General features: G+C 39.9%; 1 protein-coding gene across 3 annotated transcripts in view; it reads right to left on the bottom strand.

The window, feature by feature from the left end:
- Window positions 1-1499: 1499 nt before the first annotated feature.
- LOC109908739 (enhancer of polycomb homolog 1-like) overlaps window positions 1500-20673 on the bottom strand; it is a 69102-nt gene continuing 49928 nt past the window's right edge. For all 3 annotated transcript variants that reach the window (XM_031796338.1, XM_020507403.2, XM_020507404.2), the window contains exons 11-14: window positions 11086-11258; window positions 5145-5286; window positions 4474-4888; window positions 1500-3174 (exon numbers count right to left, since the gene is read on the bottom strand). In XM_031796338.1, the coding sequence (XP_031652198.1) occupies window positions 3102-3174; window positions 4474-4888; window positions 5145-5286; window positions 11086-11258 (803 nt within the window). In that variant the 3' untranslated portion in view covers window positions 1500-3101. The remainder of the gene's footprint in view (window positions 3175-4473; window positions 4889-5144; window positions 5287-11085; window positions 11259-20673) is intronic.

The following is a 20673-nucleotide window of genomic DNA, read 5'->3' as shown; positions in this document are numbered from 1 at the left end:
ATTCATCCCTGAGTAATGTGATCATGTTATACAGGAAAGGCTAACTCTCTCCAGAGGTAAAATTATATTTTTGAGAAGTCATATCATAGACAGTACCAGGCTATCAATCAACAAAGTCCCCATTCCCTTTCAGACTACTGCACCTGTTGGCCAGGGTGAGGGTTGATGGGGGACTGAGGGAGACAGAGGGGGAGATGGAGTGAGGTGGCGAGCAAGGGGTTAAACCTGCTTGGCTGTCAGCCCTTCCAATCACCTCCCTGAAGAAGACATCTGATCCAGTTGTGAACAGATGCATCTTGTTTTCCACCAGGGTTATCTTGGTCACGCGGTCCATTTTGTGCTATACTCTGAAAGCTAAACCCAAGCCAAAGAATTCATATTTACAGAATGAGGGAAATTTGAGAGTGAATGACAGACGAAGAGAGTGAGCTTTATATTTCAGCTGTTTGCTTGGAGGGGTTAACGGAAAGCAGAGTAATTCCATGTGCTGCCGAGCTGTATCTTGACGGCATAGCGTTGTCATGGTGAATTGTCCCTGGGAGCAGTGTGAGTGTATTGTTGGGAGTGTGTGTGTGCAGTTTTATTTCTCTCTCACGTCAGAGTGCTTGAAGCAGCCCAACACCCTATTCCTGACAAAGTGCACTACTTTGGACTAGGGCCAGGTTCAAAGTAGTGCACTATGTATGGAATACAGTGCCATTTGGGATGTTACCGAAGACTGTTGTAATGAGAAAGCCGACTTGATTCGTTGTTTTATGTGTGGTGGTTACAGAGGGACTGAATTATCTTGGCTGTGCTGTTGGGATCCGCTGGTGTGGAATCAATTATGAACATGCCTGCATGGTCCGAGTGCCAAATGGCACCCTATTCCCTATATAGTACATTATTTATTTTTATTAACGCACTAGGTCCTGGTCCAAAGTAGTGCACTACGTCAGGAATAGGATACCATTTGGGCAAGAAAGGGGGATAATTCCCTTTGCATGTAATGCTTGGCATTTTTGTTCCCAATAACAATCAAATAATGAGGTTACACTTGGTCAAAGAATGCGTGGTCTTTTCTTTCAGTATGTCATTGTTCCTTTCAAACAGGGTGCTAATAGTTTAGGTAATGTCAACCTGCGAGGCATGCACTCAGACACGCACAATCACACTAACATTTATTTACCCTTTGAGTAATCTGTTTTAAATGGGAAACCGGATGGCTTTCAGCTCAGTGATACTTGTGCTTTAATTACAGCATCAAAATGTGATAATGTAAACAAGATGCAACAATGCAGTATAAACCATCTTAAAACTCCCCCCAAAACATTGCGCTTTTACTCTCTTACACACACAGCCACCCAGTTGAAACATCCATAGGCATACACAAACCCTGCATGGCATGAGTTACATTATTCAAAACATCTCGTTCTTAAAATATGCACATTTTTGCTCACACACACACACACACACACAGGACCATAACATTCACCCAACAGAACACAAAGAGCCACATATTCCACATATAATGACCTGGGCTTTATTGTCTTATATTATCGTAGAGTTCTGTCACTTTTTTATTTTCATTATTCTTTTCAGCCTCCAGGTGGGACAAGAAAACCTCAAGGATAAATCCTGCCATTGGACTGGGCATTCAGATTCTGACGACACAGACAAAAAGTACTACTAGGAGTAGCACTGTTTTTGTGCCTTACTCTTCACAGAAGAGAGCACGTTTTTTTCCCCCAAGGGAAGGCACCCGACACTTGTGGTTTTTGGCCTTGCAGCCGTCTGGAGTTTGAAATGGTGAGATAAGAGAAAATTAGCCTTTCTCCATAGCTACCCCCCATTAGCATTTTTTTTTTCTTGTCAGAAATTGGAATGATGATACATACAGCAATTGTAACTGCCATTCACCTCCCTTATCACCTCTGCATAAACAAGTAACAAAATAATGAAGTCTGTCAATACGAAGAAGCTTACAATCATTTTTTTTAAACCACAAAAACAGGAGAAAAATACAAAAATAACTCAATTCTGTTTTACAAAAATGTGTGTGGGGTTAAAATAATTAAGGGGGGGGGGGCATTGCATGAAAACAAGGGACCAAAATTATACAAAAGCAGCATTAATATTGATAAAAAAACAGAAAACAAAATCGATAAGTGCTTTGAATCAGAAGCATGAGAGAGATGCTTCTAGGAAGAGACTTCATCCCTAGTTTGTTACTTGTATCGGGATAACGTAAATGGAAGATCCCAGGAAGAGCTTTAACCCCGCTAAGTGAAGTGAACAAAAGCTGACCATGTCCTCCACCTCTGGCTCCCCTCCCCACAGAGTCTATCTGTATATCACCATTGAATTCCACATGATCCAAAGAAAAGCGCAGGGACCCAAAGGGGGGGAAAAACCTGCATTGTGTTTACAATATACAAAATACCCAGGAGTCCGTAGCTACCTAACATTTACTACAGCACAGGAACCAATGAAGGTACAGTGCAAAAAAAAGAGGGAAAAAGGAAACTGTAAACACAGCACAATAAATAGATAAAACAGCAGGCTCTGCACCATGCATGTGATGAAACGTCTCTTCTGAAATGTCTCTTTTGTTTATACAACTCTCACATCTCACACTCACAAGTTTATCGCTTTTTTATTTTTATTCCCAAGTGCAAAACATCACAAATAAAACAAGTTTCTGTATTCAAGTAACATATATACAAGGGGGGGTATTACAAATATTTAGTTACTGTACAGATACTAATTTGCCATATTCATAATTTACACAATGTCAATTTTTACTCTTATTAACAGTAACGAATACAAAAACAAAAACATTTAAAAAGCATGAGAGATGAGAATTGCAACCCATGTAATCCCCACAGTTGCCGTGGAAACGTGTCTGTCCGTACTCCGTATGTAGTCCGTTGTGTGTATGTGTGTGGAGTCCCGCCGACCGTCCCTTTTGCATTCCCAATGCTACGATGCACAGCACCTAAAGAGTGGATTCAGAGAGTAGCAGCAGACTCTCAGCAGAGGACTGGTTGGCCAGCAGAGGGTTGGGTAGCGTTGGGCCTGGCTGGACTGTCATGGTAGCTAGCAGCACCACCACCACTCTGCTACGTCACCTCCATGGCCACTGTGTTGTCCGCTATACTGTTCAGAGCTGGTTTGTCTTGATCGTGATTATCCCTGGAAGAATACAAGACAAACACCATGTCAAAAACTGCTTCCATTAGACCCCGTATTAACTTTAACTCTGTATGTTGATAACATTTGTTTAACCTCGAGACTAGGGGGCAGTAGTTTCATTTTTGGAAAAATAATGTTCCCAAAGTAAACGGGCTATTTCTCAGGCCAAGATGCTAGAATATGCATATAATTGACAGCTTAGGATAGAAAGCACTCTAAAGTTTCCAAAGCTGTAAAAATATTGTCTGAGTATAACAGAACTGATATTGCAGGCGAAAGTCTGAGAAAAATCCAATCAGGAAGTGACTCTTATTTTGAAACCTCTGCGTTCCTATGGCTCCCTATTGAGCATTGAAAGGTATATCAACCAGATTCCTTTTTCTATGGCTTCCCTAATGTGTCTACAGTCACAAGACATAGTTTCAGGCTTTTATTTTGAAAAATGAGCGTGAACGACAACATTGCGTCAGTGGTCAGCTGGTGGCTCTCAGAGTGATTTGTGCGTAATAGACAAAGGCGGCCATTGCTCCTCTCGCTCCTACTAAGAAGCCAATTGTCCCGGTTGATATATTATCAAATAGATATTTGAAAATCACCTTGAGGATTGATTATAAAAAACGTTTGCCATGTTTGTCGATATTATGGATCGAATTTGGAATATTTTTCGGCGTTGTCGTGACCGCAATTTCCGTTGGATTTCTCAACAAAATTTGAAGAACAAACGGAGGTATTTCGGCTATAAAAATAATCTTTATGGAACAAAATGAACATTTGCTGTCTAACTGGGAGTCTCGTGAGTGAAAACATCCGAAGCTCATCAAAGGTAAACGATTTAATTGGATTGCTTTTCTGATTTTTGTGACCAAGCTGCCTGTTGCTAGCTAGGCATAATGCTATGCTAGGCTATCTTCTAGCTTTGGCTGTAAAGCATAATTTCAAAATCTGAGATGACAGGGTGATTAACAAAAGGCTAAGCTGTGTTTCAATATATTTCACTTGTGATTTCATGAACATGAATATTTTCTAGTAATATTTTTTGTCCATTGCGTTATGCTAATTAGGGTCAGTTGATGACAATTCTCCCGGATCCGGGAGGGGTAGTTTCAAGATTAAGGCATGGCTTAACCAATTAATTAAAACAAATAACAGATTCATCACAACCCCTAACCTTATCATTTGTGAATAGCCTTGGTCTGTGTCAGAGTATGTTTTTATAATAGCATTCAGTTAAAGTCAGGGCATGCCTTAAACAGTATGTTATTCAAAGTGAATTTGTTAGTATATGTTAAATCATCTCACCTGGATCCTATGTCCATGGTAGAAGCCCCGGTGACCTTGTTGGGCATCTGACAGTTGGTGTTGGCAGCCATCTTTAAGGCAGAGGAGGGCAAGGCTCCCAGAGCCCTGGGTATGTGGCTGTGGCGCGTGGTGGTGCCGCCCAGACTGGGGAGGACAGGGGAGGAGGGTACGCTCATACGGACGTTGTTCCCTATCAGGACCTGAGTGGGGGTGGAGTTGGCAGTGTTGCTACCCAAGTGGAGGGGATTCCCGTGGGCGTTAGCTGGAGAGCTGAGGGAGGAGGCGGTGACAGGGGATGTAGTGGTGGAGGAGGGCTTGAGGAAAGTGGGGGCTGATGGAGGAGGAGTGGGAGTCTGGTTGGTGTTGGGGTGGTGGGTGTGGGTGGTGCTGGCGAGGTGTAAGCTTTTGTACACTCCTGAGGGAGGGAGACATTAATACATTAGACTATACCATACATGTCATTCATCAGTAAAATGCTGTGAGGAGATGGGTAAAGAAAATACTTTGATAAGACTAGAGCACTTCCTCAACTCTACAGTCCTGTCTCTCTATTCAAATTGTATTTATTTGCAAATCTGGTCTGCGTCCTACAATGGTACTCTATCCATATATAGTGTACTACTTTTAACCAGGGCCCAAAGAGCTCAGATCCCATTGGCGCTGCTGCTCACCTGAGCCTGGAAAGACCCCGTTGACGCCACTTCCCAGAACCCCCTCCTCCTTGCCCTTGAAGGCCATCAGCTGGTCCGTGGTCACCAGGGCAGAGGCAGCAAACTGGGCGCTGGCCGAGTCTAACGTCTTAGATATTATACACTGGAGGAAGGACAGATGGAGACAGACCGAGTGATGTGATTGTACAACCACTGAGCATATTAAACATGGAAGAGTCAGTGAAACCAGTCGTTCCCCTGGTTATTTTTTCAGACAGGATGCAAAGCTCCCTCAAAGCAGCACAAAGGCTTTCTGGCTTCGAGGGCTTTCCCCGACTAAAAACAAATCTTGGTCGATCGATAGTAGTCTTTTCTTTCAACCAATCGATTGGTCTGAATTTTAGAAACGTGTATTTAAAAAAAAAATATATATAAAGACACCCTGTGTTCTAATAAAATCAGCTACATGTACCGAGCGTGTCTTATGCTTGGTGACAGGGGGCAGTATTTTCACATCCAGATTAAATGCATGCCCAAATTCAACTGCCTGCTACTCATCCCCAGAAGATAAGATATGCATATTATAAGTAGATTTGGATAGAAAACACTCTGAAGTTTCTACAACTGTTTGAATCATGTCTGTGAGTATATAACTTATTTAGCAGGCGAAACCCCGAGGACAAACCATTGGGATTTAAAAAAATGTATTTTAAAGTCACTCTTTTCAATGTTTTTCATTGGGAATCCAGATTTCTAAGGGACCTTCTTGTAGTTCCTACCGCTTCCACTGGATGTCAACAGTCTTTAGAAATTGGTTGAGGTTTTTCCTTTGTGTAATGAAGAAGTAGCCCTGTTCAGAATGAGGGTCACTTCAAGTGTACTGTTAGATAGAGGCGCGTGACCAGAAAGCTAGCTACAGTTTGTTTTCCTCCTGTATTGAACACAGATCATCCGTCTTCAATTTGATCTATTATTTACGTAAAAAAATACCTGAAGTTGTATTACAAAAGTAGTTATAGATGTTTTGGCAAAAGTTCACAGGTAACTTTTGAGATTTTTTGTAGTCATTTTGCGCAAGTTGGAACCGGTGTTTTTCTGGATCAAACGTGCCAAATAAATGGACATTTTGGATATACAGTGGGGCAAACAAAGTATTTAGTCAGCCACCAATTGTGCAAGTTCTCCCACTTAAAAAGATGAGAGGCCTGTAATTGCATTTTCAGTCTTCCCAGCCTGGTGCAGGTCTACAATTGTGTTTCTGGTGTCCTTTGACAGCTCTTTGGTCTTGGCCATAGTGGAGTTTGGAGTGTGTCTTTAATACTGATAACAAGTTCAAACAGGTGCCATTAATACAGGTAACGAGTGGAGGACAGAGGAGCCTCTTAAAGAAGTTACAGGTCTGTGAGAGCCAGAAATCTTGCTTGTTTGTAGGTGACCAAATACTTATTTTCCACCATAATTTGCAAATAAATTCATAAAAAATCCTACAAACTATTTTTTTTCTCATTTTGTCTGTCATAGTTGAAGTGTACCTATGATGAAAATTACAGGCCTCTCATCTTTTTAAGTGGGAGAACTTGCACAATTGGTGGCTAACTAAATACTTTTTTTGCCCCACTGTATATATCGACGGAATTAATCAAACAAAAGGACCATTTGTGATGTTTATGGGACATATTGGAGTGCCAACAAAAGAAGCTTGTCAAAGGTAAGGCATGAATTATATATTTTATTTCTTCGTCTTGTGTCGCGCCTGCAGGGTTGAAATATGCTTCTCTCTCTTTGTTTACTGAGGTGCTATCCTCAGATAATAGCATCGTATGCTTTCGCCGAAAAGCTTTTTTGAAATCTGACATGTTGGCGCTCTGCATTTTCACTGGCTTTGGAGATCCCAGAGAGGTTAACTTCTTATGGTATAGGGGACGCTTGCGTCCCACTTGGCCAAAAGCCAGGGAAAATGCAGTGCGGCAAATTCAAATAAAAATCGAACTTTCATTAAGTCACACATGTAAGATACTAAATTAAAGCCAGCAAACATGTCAGATTTTAAAAAGGCTTTTCGGCGAAAGGATAAGAAGCTATTTCAACCCTGCAGGCGTTACAAAAAACACAGAAATAAAATATAAAACATGCCTTACCTTTGACGAGCTTCTTTTGTTGGCACTCCAATGTGTCCCATAAACATCACAATTAGTCCTTTTGTTCGATTAATTCCATCCATATATATCCAAAATGTCCATTTATTTGGCGCTTTTGAAAAAACAGCTTCCAAATTGCGCAAAGTCACTACAAAATATTTCAAACTACTTTTGTAATACAACTTTAGGTATTTTTAAACGTTAACAATTCATCAAATTGAAGACGGGTCTATCGGTGTTCAATACGGGAAGACAACAAACCAAGCTACTTTTCAAGTCTTGCGCAACTCTCAACAGTGTTACACAGTTCCTAGATGGCCGTACTTTTTCATTGCACAAATGAATAACCTCAACCAAATTCCAAAGACTGGTGACATCCAGTGGAAGCGGTAGGAACAGAAAACAAGTTCCCTAAAAAATATCATTTCCCAATGAGAATTCACTGAACAGACAGAGAACTTAAAAAAAGAAATTCTGAACGGTTAGTCCTCGGGATTTTGCCTGCTACATAAGTTCTGTTATAGTCACAGACATGATTCAAACAGTTTTAGAAACATTCGTGTGTTTTCTTTCCAAATCTACTAATAATATGCATATCTTATATTCTTGGCATGAGTAGCAGGAAGTTGAATTTGGGCACGCTATTTATCCAAAAGTGAAAATTCTGCCCCCTATACCTTAAGAAGTTAAGAACACTGTTTGATTAAATAATTAAGACAAATTATTCAAGAGAGTCAGAGATCAAGATGGTCTAAAAAAAAAAAAAAAAAACTGTTCTTGACCCTGCTCCAACTCTGCTGTTACGCTCCTGAAGTTACCAGTAGCCGGATAAACCAGGGATCGGCAACCTTTTCCATTTGGGAGGTCCAATTTCTCTTACAATTTCTACCGACCCGGCGTGCCAGTTCTGATTTTCATATGCACATTTCCGTAGAACAGTTTAATTTAATCTATATACTAGTCTGTATCTCAATCATTGTCATGTGGTTAATCAAAACTATATCTAAAAGAAAATTACTAAAATCTAAAAGTACCTTCTATTGCCAACGATGTAAAAATAGCACACAAAGCCAACAGAAAAACATTGCAGCCTGCAGGTAGAAAATATACAGATAATAATAAAGCATCCTATAAATCATTTTGGCTACGCATGGCCTGTCTGCAAAAAACGTGAATCATCTTATCAACTATCAACTGTGTCTGGTCCGAAGCTCAGGTTTACAAGCTTGCAACATGATCTGGGCCCTCAGAGCCTCCCCCGCCAGTGTGCTCAGGACAGACACAGCTGTTCGCAACTTGTGCAAAGGATAAGAAGTAAATCAGGTGTTTTATGACATTTCCACTGGATCAGAGCATTACATCTTTCCATTTCATGCCGAGTAGTTATCAAAAGGGAGACCAGGAAATATTTTTTTAATACATTGGAGAAACTATTGTCACATTTTATATTTACATCATTCAGCAGACGCTCTTATCCAGAGCGACTTATAGGAGCAATAAGGACACTGACAGGTTTTTCGCCTAGTCGGCCCAGGGATTCGAACCAGCAGCCTTCGGTTAATGGCACAGCACTCTTAACTGTTAGGCTACTAATAATGGACGTGGTTTGGGTATGAAAATTCTGACACGGACCAGAAATCCGTCCTCCGCAAAATATGCCACAGGCACACCACTAACCTCTTTTACCACCTACGCAAGAATCATGTGAAACAGTATATAGAGAGTCTACGGATGAGGTCCCAAAAAGTACAGCGGAATGCTCAAAACAAACCCCCAACTCAGACGTTGCAAGAGGCTTTTGCCCGTGGCACATGGCGAAGAACCACGAAGATGGCAGGAGATAACAGCTGCCGTTACAACTTACACCTGCAAAGACATGGCCCCAATTTACAAGGTCGAGAAACCGGAGTTTCATGAGTTGGTGCTAACACCCGACCCAAGGTACCAAATACCTTTAATTTGATGAGTATAATTAAAAATGTAATAAGAAATAGGCCTTGACATGTGGTCATTTTATATAAACTATTTATTCATTGAATTTACAGAAAATGTGTTTATCGTAATATGTATCGTTATATGAAATGACCTACAGTCGTGGCCAAAATTTTTGGCAGTAAATTTAAGATACTACCGGTGATATACAGTACGTAATGGGGAAATTATAGATTAACAATCAAAGGGCAAACAATTCACAGAATGAAGTTATGAAACAATGAATGTACACGAAATGGAGGGAGCGCGCATTCTGGAGAGAGATGCACCTTGTGTATCTTAGCTACACCCCCCTTCTCAGACCGTGGCATCCCCACAGCTTCCTCAATGGATTAGTCAGGTGGATCAGACAGGTGTCTTGTGAACCATGGAAAAAATATATATACAGTACCAGTCAAAAGTTTGGACACACCTACTCATTCCAGGATTTCTTTCTTTTTTTAAACTATTTTCTACATTGTAGAATAATAGTGAAGACAAAACTATGAAATAACACATGGAATCATGTAGTAACCAAATAAAGTGTTAAAACAAAACATATTTTATATTTGAGATTTATCAAAGTACCTGCCATTTTGGCTTGAAAACAGCTTTGCAAACTCTTGGTATTCTTCACAGCTTCATGAGGTAGTCACCTGGAAAGCATTTCAATGAACACGCGTTCCTTGTTAAAAGATAAATTTGTGGAATTTCTGTCCTCCTTAATGCATGTGAGCCAATCAGTTGTGTTGTGACAAGGTAGGGGTGGTACACTAAGAAATGAAGGTCAGTCAATCCGGAAAATTTCAAGAACTTTCAAGAAACGAAAGTTTCTTCAAATGCAGTCGCAAAAACCAAGCACAAAGATGAAACTGGCTCTCATGAGGACTGCCACAGGAAAGGAAGACCCAGAGTTAGCAGACTCAGAAATTGCAGACATCTCATCAACTGTTCAGAGGAGACTGCGTGAATCAGGACTTCATGGTCAAATTGCTGCAAAGAAACCACTACTAAAAGGACACCAATAATAAGAAGACTTGCTTGGGCCAAAAAAACACGACCAATGGACATTAGACCGGTGGAAATCTGTCCTTGGGTCTGATTAAACCAAATTTGAGATTTTCAGTTCCAACCGCTGTGTCTTTGTGAGATGCAGAGTATGTGAATGGATAATCTTTGCATGTATAGTTCCCACCGTGATGCATGGAGGAAGTGGTGTGATGGTGCTTTGCTGGTGACACCGTCTGTGATTTATTTATAATTCAAGGCACACTTAACCAGCATGGCTACCACAGCATTCTACAGCGATACGGCATCCCATCTGGTTTGCGCTTAGTGGAACTATCATTTTTTCCCCCAACAGGACAATGACCCAAAACACCTCCAGGCTGTGTAAGGGCTATTTGACCAAAGAGAGTGATGGAGTCCTGCATCAGATGATCTGGCCACCACAATCACCCAAACTCAACTCAATTGATATGGTTTGTTATGAGTTGGACCGCAGAGTGAAGGAAAAGAAGCCAACAAGTGCTCAGCATATGTGGGAACTCCTCCAAGACTTTTGGAAAAGCATTCCAGATGAAGCTGGTTGAGAGAAAGCCACGGGTGCGCAAAGCTCTCATCAAGGGAAAGGGTGTCTATTTGAAGAATCTCAAATATAAAATATATTGTGATTTGTTTAACACTTTTTTAAACTACATTATTCCATGTGTTAACAAACTTTTGACTGATGCTCGACTAAGAAACGTAACGAAACAAGCAAACCTACACAAATACACACAAAGCCGTTTTGGAAAAGATGTGGTTATAGTAGGTGAGTGGCTGGTTTAGCAGAGCAGAGGAGTGCTACTGACCTGTGTGTTGGGTGGTGGTGCTGTGGATGTAGTAGTAGAGGATGGGTCTGTGTTTGCCTGCTGCTGTGCCTGTTGCTGCTGTGCCTGTTGCTGCTGTTGGATCTGCTCAAGCTGCTGTTTCTGCATCAGGGCCAGCTGCTCCTGGTGCTGTTGGTACTGCTCTGCTGTGAATGCTACAGAGACAGGATAACAATGTTATACACACACTAATATACACACACACATGGGTTATACACAAACTGGTCACAGGAGAATGAATGAAGAGCTCTCAGATCACATGTACCACCTCCTGTCATTAACCCCCCCCCCCCCCCCCACACACACACAAAGTACAATACATCAAAGTAGAATACCTGTTAGGTAACTGTATAAAATGCAATTGTATTTGTTGTCCGTAGCTTATGCCTGACCATACCATAACCCCACCTCCACCAGGGCGCACTCTGTTCACAATGTTGACATCAGCAAACCGCTCGCCCATACGACGCCATACATGTGGTCTGCGGTTGTGAGGCTGGTTGGACGTACTACCAAATTCTCTCAAATGATGTTGGCGGTGACTTACGGTAGAGAAATGAACATTCAATTCTCTGGCAACAGCTCTGGTGGTCATTCCTGCAGTCAGCATGCCAATTGCACGCTCCCTCAAAACTTAAGACAGCTGCGGCATTGTGTTGTGTGACAAAACTGTACATTTTAGAGTGGCCTTTTATTGTCCCCATTATACAGTGTACCTGTGTAATGATCATGCTGTTTAATCAGCTTCTTGAAATGCCACCCCTGTCAGGTGGATGGATTATCTTGGCAAATAAGAAATTCTTACTAATAGGGATGTAAACACATTTTTGCACAACATTTGAGACAAGCTTTTTGTGCGTATGGAACATTTCTAGTATCTTTTCTTTCAACTCACGGAACATAGGACCAAGACTTTACATTTTGTTAAGTGTATATTGGTAGGTGCTACCGAATGTTTTTTTTGGGTGAGTTTGGACATTTAAAAGCGAATGGTAGACATCATGCAAATTAACAGTACTGGCTCTGGAGCAGCATACATCCACTGGAGTCGCTAGGGCAACAGGCCTGACTGCTCTGAGAAGATGGAGGAGCAGCAGACAGGCTGAAAACCGAGAGGGAAAAAAACAAGGAAATCAAAAGAGAAGTGGAAGCTGTACAGAACTCAAACAAAGGGCTTTGACTTCACCATGGCAGAAAGCCAACAATATGATGTCCTGTCACCTTGATAACTAGCAAATTAAACTTAGGTGTCGCGTTTACGCAGAATTCTACTTTTCTCTGGTACTTTTATTGGTGAAGCCAGCCTACTTTTCTCCAGTAGAATGCAAGAAAAACATAAGGAAATGTAGCTGGTTACATTCTTTCTATGACAAACAGAAAGATTATAGCCATGCATAGTTGTTCCCCAAAATACCTTGGTTTTTTAATTGTAAGCTCATTTGGCCTTTAATTGTAAGCTCATTTAGCTTTCAGTCACATAGCGTTGCACTTCTCTTGTCATCTGATGAAAATGAAGCTATTTTCTGACAAAGCTGTTTCACTAATGTATTTTCTGGTAAGGAAAACTATAGTTGAATGCCCCTGATCACTCTATTGAAGCCAAAATTTAAATAAATAAAGTATACTTTCAATATAATACATGGCCCTGTCAATACACAGCTGGACTCACCTGCTCCTGCTGGGAAACTACGGTAAGCTTCATAATGCAAAATAATGTGACAGGTGAAATGATTAACGCAAACTGCTTCATCTTCTTACATATTGCACAAGTTGACTGCAGGTATTTACTTAAGTAACAACAAATATGAAAATGCACAGAAAACCTTAAAATAAATAGTTTCAATGGTATTGAAAAACCATCCCGTGGCTATTTCCAAATACCCTGGTATACAGACCAAGCCTCATGGTAGACTCAGTATTTTTAATCAACTGAAGCAAGCCAACAAATTTTATTCTGGAAATTCCCCTTAGCTACCTTAGAAGTGTTTACTTTGCAGGCTGACTAGCATCTATTGAGTTGCAATGTCCCATACATTGGATGGTCAAATCAACTGGAAGCATCTACAAAACAAGCTTTCAAGAAAAATGTTGTTGTTTTTGTTAGGTTCCATCATCTTTGAAATGCAAGAGAAAGTGTATGTGCAAAGTTTTAGACTGATTCAATGAACCATTGCATTTCTGTACAAAATTTATCAAGACTGCCCAAATGTGGTTAATTGGTTTATTAATAGATGTTAAAGTTCATAACTATGCACTCTCAAACAATAGCATGGTATTATTTCACTGTAATAGCTCATGTAAATTGGACAGTGCAGTTAGACTAACAAGAATTTAAGCTTTCTGCCCATATCAGATATGTCTATGCCGCGGGAAATGTTCTTGTTACTTACAACCTCATGCGATTCACATTAGCTTATGTTAGCTCAACCGTCCCGCGGGGGAACACATCCTGTATGTAGATGTTTTAAAAAGTAAATAAACTTCATATGTCCTTATTCGTGAGTGTCGGTGTACATTAAACATTAATAGCTAAAAAGTTAACTAGAGCGTACAAGATACTGTATGTTTTGAATAGGCTACCTACTTATCAGTATGTTCTCTATCATATTTTATAGTCTAGGCCTACCTGCTGATGCAATGTCCGACTGGCTCTCTCTATGAGCAACGGCCCATTCGTCTCGCACAGATGCAGGTGAGGTGCGCGCAATAACTCAAGGGCTAAAGTGTCATTCTTATCCTAGCTGACAGGTTGATTTTGTTATTTTATAAGATATATATACATATATATATATAAATAAAAACTGTGCCTAAATAAATTACAGTAACAGAAATTATTAAATTCATTCCCATAACTTTTCAGATTTGATCATTTTCAAAAACTTTTCCAGGCCTGAAAACACCATTTAAAAATTCCAGGATTTCCATGATAGAAAGATCCCTGAGAGTTTAGGTGATATGCAGATCCTATATTTCTCCACCAGTCATAGTATAGCAAAGAAAAGGCTGCACAGTGCACACGCTAGGCAATTTGCCACTCCCATGCCTATCTTTCATTTCCTGCATATACACAACTGTAAATGGCTCCAAGGCTGACTTTGTACACCTGTAGCTTGTCTTCTAGATAGAACAACATTCAATACCTTCACAAAGCTGGTAACTGTTTGAGTCACTAGCATGGCTGATAGAAGACATAAAAATAGCTAGCTTTCTACGACGTCAATTTTGTTCGGTGATAGGCCTACTGTTGCAATCAAATAATCAGACCCAGTATAACCCTCGATCTAAGTCCTAAATATCCTAATTTGACCCTTAGCGTGGCTGACAAAATGCATCACAATACCTAGCCCTCTATGACATTAGCCAGGAATATAAACTTGTCAGACTCACTCCTGTGATAACGTTTTTTTTTTTCTTTCAGTTAACTCCGTAGATCAGATCATTAGTGCCTTGTGTGACTGGTCTTACAGGATACGCAGCTGCCAGTCTGTCTCAAACAAACTCATTCATTTCACTTCGCACGCCAAGACCGCATCCCAAATAGTGCTCTGTTCACTATAAAGTGCACATTAGTCTTAAATCGAAGACTAACCATGTCTCTGGTGCGAGAGACTGCCAAAGCAAGTTGACAAAGCAATGACAAATCTGCTAAAGAGCAATTTCATAGTAATGAGTGTGAAAAAACTAAAATGGCTTATTTCCTAATTAAACTACTTTCATATTTGCCTTGAATGTGTGCCTTTTGAAGTAAAGACTACATTTGGCCTATATATATTTGCCAAATTGAATGTCATTGTTACTACAAATAGAATACAAAGTTTCAAAATAAGCATTTGTCAACCAGATATGATAGCTTTCGGCAATGGCTCACAGAACTTGTTTTAGTACTGTGTTTCTCACCAAATAATAAGGTTAATGAAACCATATCAAACAAATGTTTGTCCATTGAGTGCTAGTATAGAATTCAAGTGAAGCTAGAAAGCTGATTTGGACAGGGAGTGTCACATCCGTAATGTTTTTGATGAAAGGTTGTTACTGTGGATGCGTTTCAAGTATGATTGTATGCAAACTTTCTGTGCAAAGCTAACTTTCATCTAGGGCTTAGGTGATGTATAAATGGGTTTCCTTTCTGTCAGTACTCGTTCTAAGCGTAACGGCTGTGACCGTTACGGACGCATAACATGATCAATGACTCACTAGTCAGCAGCACTGCATAACGCGATCATAATAGAATGTTCATGCCCTTCCTACAGATTCAGAAGTGTGTTTATGTTAGTAAACAAGCTAGCGGGCAATCTGTGTGTGTGTGATCTATTTCGGGTGTACTCTCGTTCCCTTATGAACTGCAATCATGTGTTCTGCTAACTGGACCATTGCCTTAGATCACATGGCATAATAAAGGTCTTAAATTCATAAACATAATTAAAGTCTTAAAAATCCATAAGAAACTTTCACTGGTCATGCTGAGTTTGTTTACTTCCTTGAGTAACTACGGGTACCCCCCAGTGACAATATTTGTCTGCATCTGTGTAGTCTCAGGTGATTTATGACCTGAAAAGAAATGTCTGTGAAAGTGCAAACCCTGTGCCACTGGTAGATTATAATTCAATGAAACATATTTGTTTTACCATTTCGCATAAAATGAAGTTCACAGGAAAGACATCTAACATTATGACATATGTCAAGATATAGTTGAGATGATAAGGGACGAGTGAGGAGTGAGCACAGCTATCTCAAATGAACAAGAGAATGAAATGAGTATCAATCCCTGAGTCTAGGGTTAGATGTATACACCGAGTCTACAAAACATTAACTGCTCTTTCCATGACATGCACTGACCAGGTGAAAGCCATGATTCCTTATTGATGATGTCACTTCCTAAATCAACTTCAAATCCGTGTAGATGAAGGGAAGGAGACAGGTTAAAGAATGATTTTTAAGCCCAATTGACGTGGATTGTGTGCCATTCAGAGGGTAAATGGGCAAGACAAAAAATACAAGTGCCTTTGAATGGGGCATGGTAGTAGGTGCCAGACGGACCGGTTTATGTCAAGAACTGCAACGCTACTGGGACACGCGCCCAACAGGTTCCCGTGTGTATCATGAATGATCCACCCCCCAAAGGACATCCAGCCAACTTGACAACTGAAGCATTGAAGTCAATATGGGCCAGTATTCCTGTGGAATGCTTTTGACACCTTGTAGAGTCCATAGGGGTGGTGGGGACTGCAGTTTGTGGGACGAAACTCTGCAGTTTGTGGGACTGGTAACAGATAAAGACTGACTCCGATGCTGTTCAAGAGTAATTACCACACAGGATGTGTACATCTTCCCAGCCAAGGAGGACAAGGCTTGGGTGGCTGCAGGTCAAGTTGTCCAGTCCCTGTGTCCTTTTGTGGACAACAGGGGGAGGAGGTAACATTTCATAAAGCCTGATTTTGAGCCTGATGTGCTGGCAGATTAACTTCTCTGGGATAGGGGGCAGCATTTGGAATTTTGGATGAAAAGCATGCCCAAATTCAACGGCCTGCTACTCATCCCCAGAATATATGGTTTGAAAACACTGAAGTTTTAAAAAAACTGTTTGAATCGTATAACAGAACTTATTTAGCAGGCGAAACCCTGAGGAGAAACCATTCAGACTTTTTTTTAGGTCACTCTTCAAATTGTTTTTCATTGGGAATCCAGATTTCTAAGGGACTTGATTGCAGTTCCTACCGCTTCCACTGGATGTCACCAGTCTTTAGAAATTGGTTGAGGTTATTCCTTTGTGTAATGAAGAAGTACGGCCATCTTGAACGAGGGTCACTTCATGTGTACTGTTTGATAGAGGCGCATGACCAGAAAGCATGCGTCAGTTTGTTTTCTTCCTGTATTGAACACAGATCATCCTGTCTTCAATTTTATTTATATTTACGTTTAAAAAAAACTTAGTTCTATTATGAAAGTAGTTTGAAATGTTTTGGCAAAGTTTACAGGTAACAGAGATATTTTGTAGTCACGTTGCGCAAGTTGGAACCGTTGTTTTTCTGGATCGAACGCGCCAAATAAATTGACATTTTGGATATATATAGACAGAATTAATTGAACAAGGACCATTTGTGATGTTTATTGGACATATTGGAGTGCCAACAGAAGAAGCTATTCAAAGGCATGATTTATATTTTTATTTCTGCGTTGTGTCCCGCCTGCAGGGTTGAAATACGTTATTTTGTTTATGGAGGTGCTATCGTCAGATAATAGCATCGTTTGCTTTCGCCAAAAAGCCCTTTTGAAATCTGACATGTTGGCTGGATTCACAACACGTGTAGCTTTAATTTGGTATCTTACGTGTGATTTAATGGAAGTTTGATTTTATAGGAATTTATTTGAATTTGGCGCTCTGCATTCTCTCTGGCTTTTGGCCAAGTGGGACGCTACCGTTCCACATATCCCAGAGAGGTTAAAGGGTGTGAGATTAATAAAGCATGAGGTCCTATTTTTTATTTTATTTAGTTTTTGTATGTTTATTCTGTTACTCAGTAGGTAATTGATAATAAACAAATATTTTTTAAATAAAACAGTCATTAACGATCTAAAATGAAATGACTGAAACATTGTACATTTGAATGCAGTGTCATCATTTGCGATCTGTCTTTTGGGACCCTGTCACATCCATAACGCAGAATGTCACATCCATAACAACATTTACCTCTAGTGTTATGAATTGTTGAGGTATGTAGCACTCTAATTCGGAATGAAAACGGAGTTCTTCAAATAAAGAAATTAAATGTATTTATGGTTGGTTAAGATGGGACCCACAAGTGCACTTAGAGCCTATGCAATAATTATTCAAGATACTGGTGATTTCTTGGTTATTTGAGGTACACTGCATTGTCAGATGACAAAAGTATGATGAATTTTAGTAAAGAAAACTTTAATATATAAACACTTATTATCCACAACGGTCAATTGTCCTCTCTGAAGTGTGTATGCGTGCATGTATATATACATACACACACATATATATACACATACACACACACACATTATATATATTATATATATATATATATATATATATATATAAAAGTGTGCGTGTATATATATATATATATATATATATATATATATATATATATATGCACACACTTTTATATTTTCATCATTGGTTTTTGTGTAGTCAATCCTTACTTTCAAAGCGGCTATTAATATTTTACCCTAAGATTGAGATTGACTTTTGCTGATGCATCCATTGTCCCTAAAATGCCTGTCCATTTCCATCACATCCATAACGGAAGTTGTTGTTGCGCCACTGTGGTATTATTTAGAATTGTGTCGACACTTCCCATTTAGGGTTATACAAATATACACATTAACATTTTAATTTATGCTTGATAAGGAAATTCTGAGAGACATTCTGTTTCTCATTTTGTGTGCAAATGTCATATCCATAACTCTAAAATTGCCCTAAACCTAAGGTTACAGTGATGCACAAGGCTGTGCTGAACCCCTGTAAAGGCCCATGTTTGAGCTCACAGACAGAGGTTAACCTCAAAGCCCAAGTCAAGACATTCTCAATCCACATCCTACACTTAGCCAGTCGCTGTGGTTTGGGTCAATACATCTTTTCAGATTCCAGGTGTGGTTTGATAATCATGTACCCTCTTATTGGGCAACTCTCTACACTGGGTCAAACCTTTGACTGAGCCCATAAAAATACCTCCTTCAGAAAGATAGCTTATCAGGAGAAAAACTGGGCCTAGCTATGAACTAGCTCCTATGGTTATCCTTTCGATCTAAGCAAAACAGGTGTGACAGCCAGAACATAGGCTACTCGAATACAATATACACTTAGTGACATCAAAAGTTGACCAAGTGAACATAAACATACACACCAGTGTCGACAGAAGCACGTGCACAGCAAAATATGCTTCCCCAAAATGGTAATGCAGTTCAACATGTGGCCTAGTATGAAAGGAAAACACACCGATATGGCTGTCACCGACGAAAAAAATACATTGGTCGACCAAGAGTCATCTAAATTGATCAACATTTTTAAACATGTATTTTCCCGTATACAGCCGTTTGAATAAAATACACTATTTGTAGGCTACTGAGCTTGCCAGATGCACTAAGCAATTCAATTAAAAATAAGTGACTTACCTCTTAAGCCCACCCGAGACGCAATCGTCTCATCTAGCCATCAGCAAATGCAAATGCGCTACGCCAAATGCTAATAGCACTCGATAAAACTCAAACGTTCATTAAAACACACATGCAGGGTACTGAATTAAAGCTACACTCGTGAATCTAGCCAACAAGTCAGATTATTAAAATGCTTTTCGGCGAAAGCATGAGAAGCTATTATCTGATAGCATGCAACACCCCGAAATACCTGAAAGCGACGTAAACAAAATAATTAGTGTAGCCGGCGCTACACAAATAGCAGAAATAAAATATAAAACTTTCATTACCTTTGACGAGCTTCTTTGTTGGCACTCCTATATGTCCCATAAACATCACTATTGGGTCTTTTTTTTTCGATTAAATCGGTCCATATATACCCAAAATATCAATCTATGGAAACGGTGTGATTCAGAAAAAAACACTGTTTCAAAACGCTACGTCATTTTTTTAAATGAAAAAAGTTGACGATAAACTTTCACAAAACACTTCGAAATACTTTTGTAATCCAACTTTAGGTATTAGTAAACGTTAATAATCTATCAAATTGATCACGGGGCGATGTGTTTTCAATAGCTCCACGTCTTGAAATCTTGTTCCGAAATCTCTCTTCCAAAACTTCCTGTCGGAGACCGGATGGAAAGTGGGCTCTCTTCTTTGTTTGACCAAGAAACAACGGGAAGGCAATTGACAAGACTGGCGACATCGTGTGGAAGCTGTAGGCCATGCAATCTCAGCCCCATTTAATTTGGTGTCCCTTAAACAATACAGGCAAGTGGCGCATTGATATATTTTCCAGTTTTCAGTGATCAGTTTTTCTTGTGCCTTTCGATGAAACACACGCTCTGTTATAGTCACAGCCGTGATTTAACCAGTTTTAGAAACGTGAGAGTGTTTTCTATCCACACATACTAATCATATGCATATACTATATTCCTGGCATGAGTAGCAGGACGCTGAAATGTTGCGCGATTTTTAACAGAATGTTCGAAAAAGTAGGGGGTAGGCTTAACAGATGGAGGCAGAGATCAATATAGCAAAGTCAATGTAAAAACAGACTTTGTTTACTTGCTGTTTGAGGCAAAGAAAAAATTACTTTGAGAAGCTCCACAGTGGTGGTGAATTAAGACAATCAGAAATAGTATCAGATTCCCAAAATGGGCACATTTACATGCCTACATTTACTCGCAGGCCAGGTAGCCTAGGCCTATTTCTATGTGTAATCAGGTGAGTGTCCTTACTCAAGATTGAAAGGAGAGCTCCAAACAAATGAATTAATAAATTGACAACTTGTAAATGGAATGAAATAAACTAAAACCTCCACAAGTGTAGCCTAGGTTGTGTGCTCTGCAAACAAATTGTCCACTCCAACAATGACAACAGTAAGCCTGCAATATAAAAATAATA

Source organism: Oncorhynchus kisutch, linkage group LG18 (genome assembly GCF_002021735.2).
Source record: "Oncorhynchus kisutch isolate 150728-3 linkage group LG18, Okis_V2, whole genome shotgun sequence".
In the NCBI taxonomy this organism is placed as follows: Eukaryota; Metazoa; Chordata; class Actinopteri; order Salmoniformes; family Salmonidae; genus Oncorhynchus; species Oncorhynchus kisutch.
Note: the sequence above shows the minus strand (reverse complement) of the source record. Positions and strands in the feature narration are given on the sequence as shown.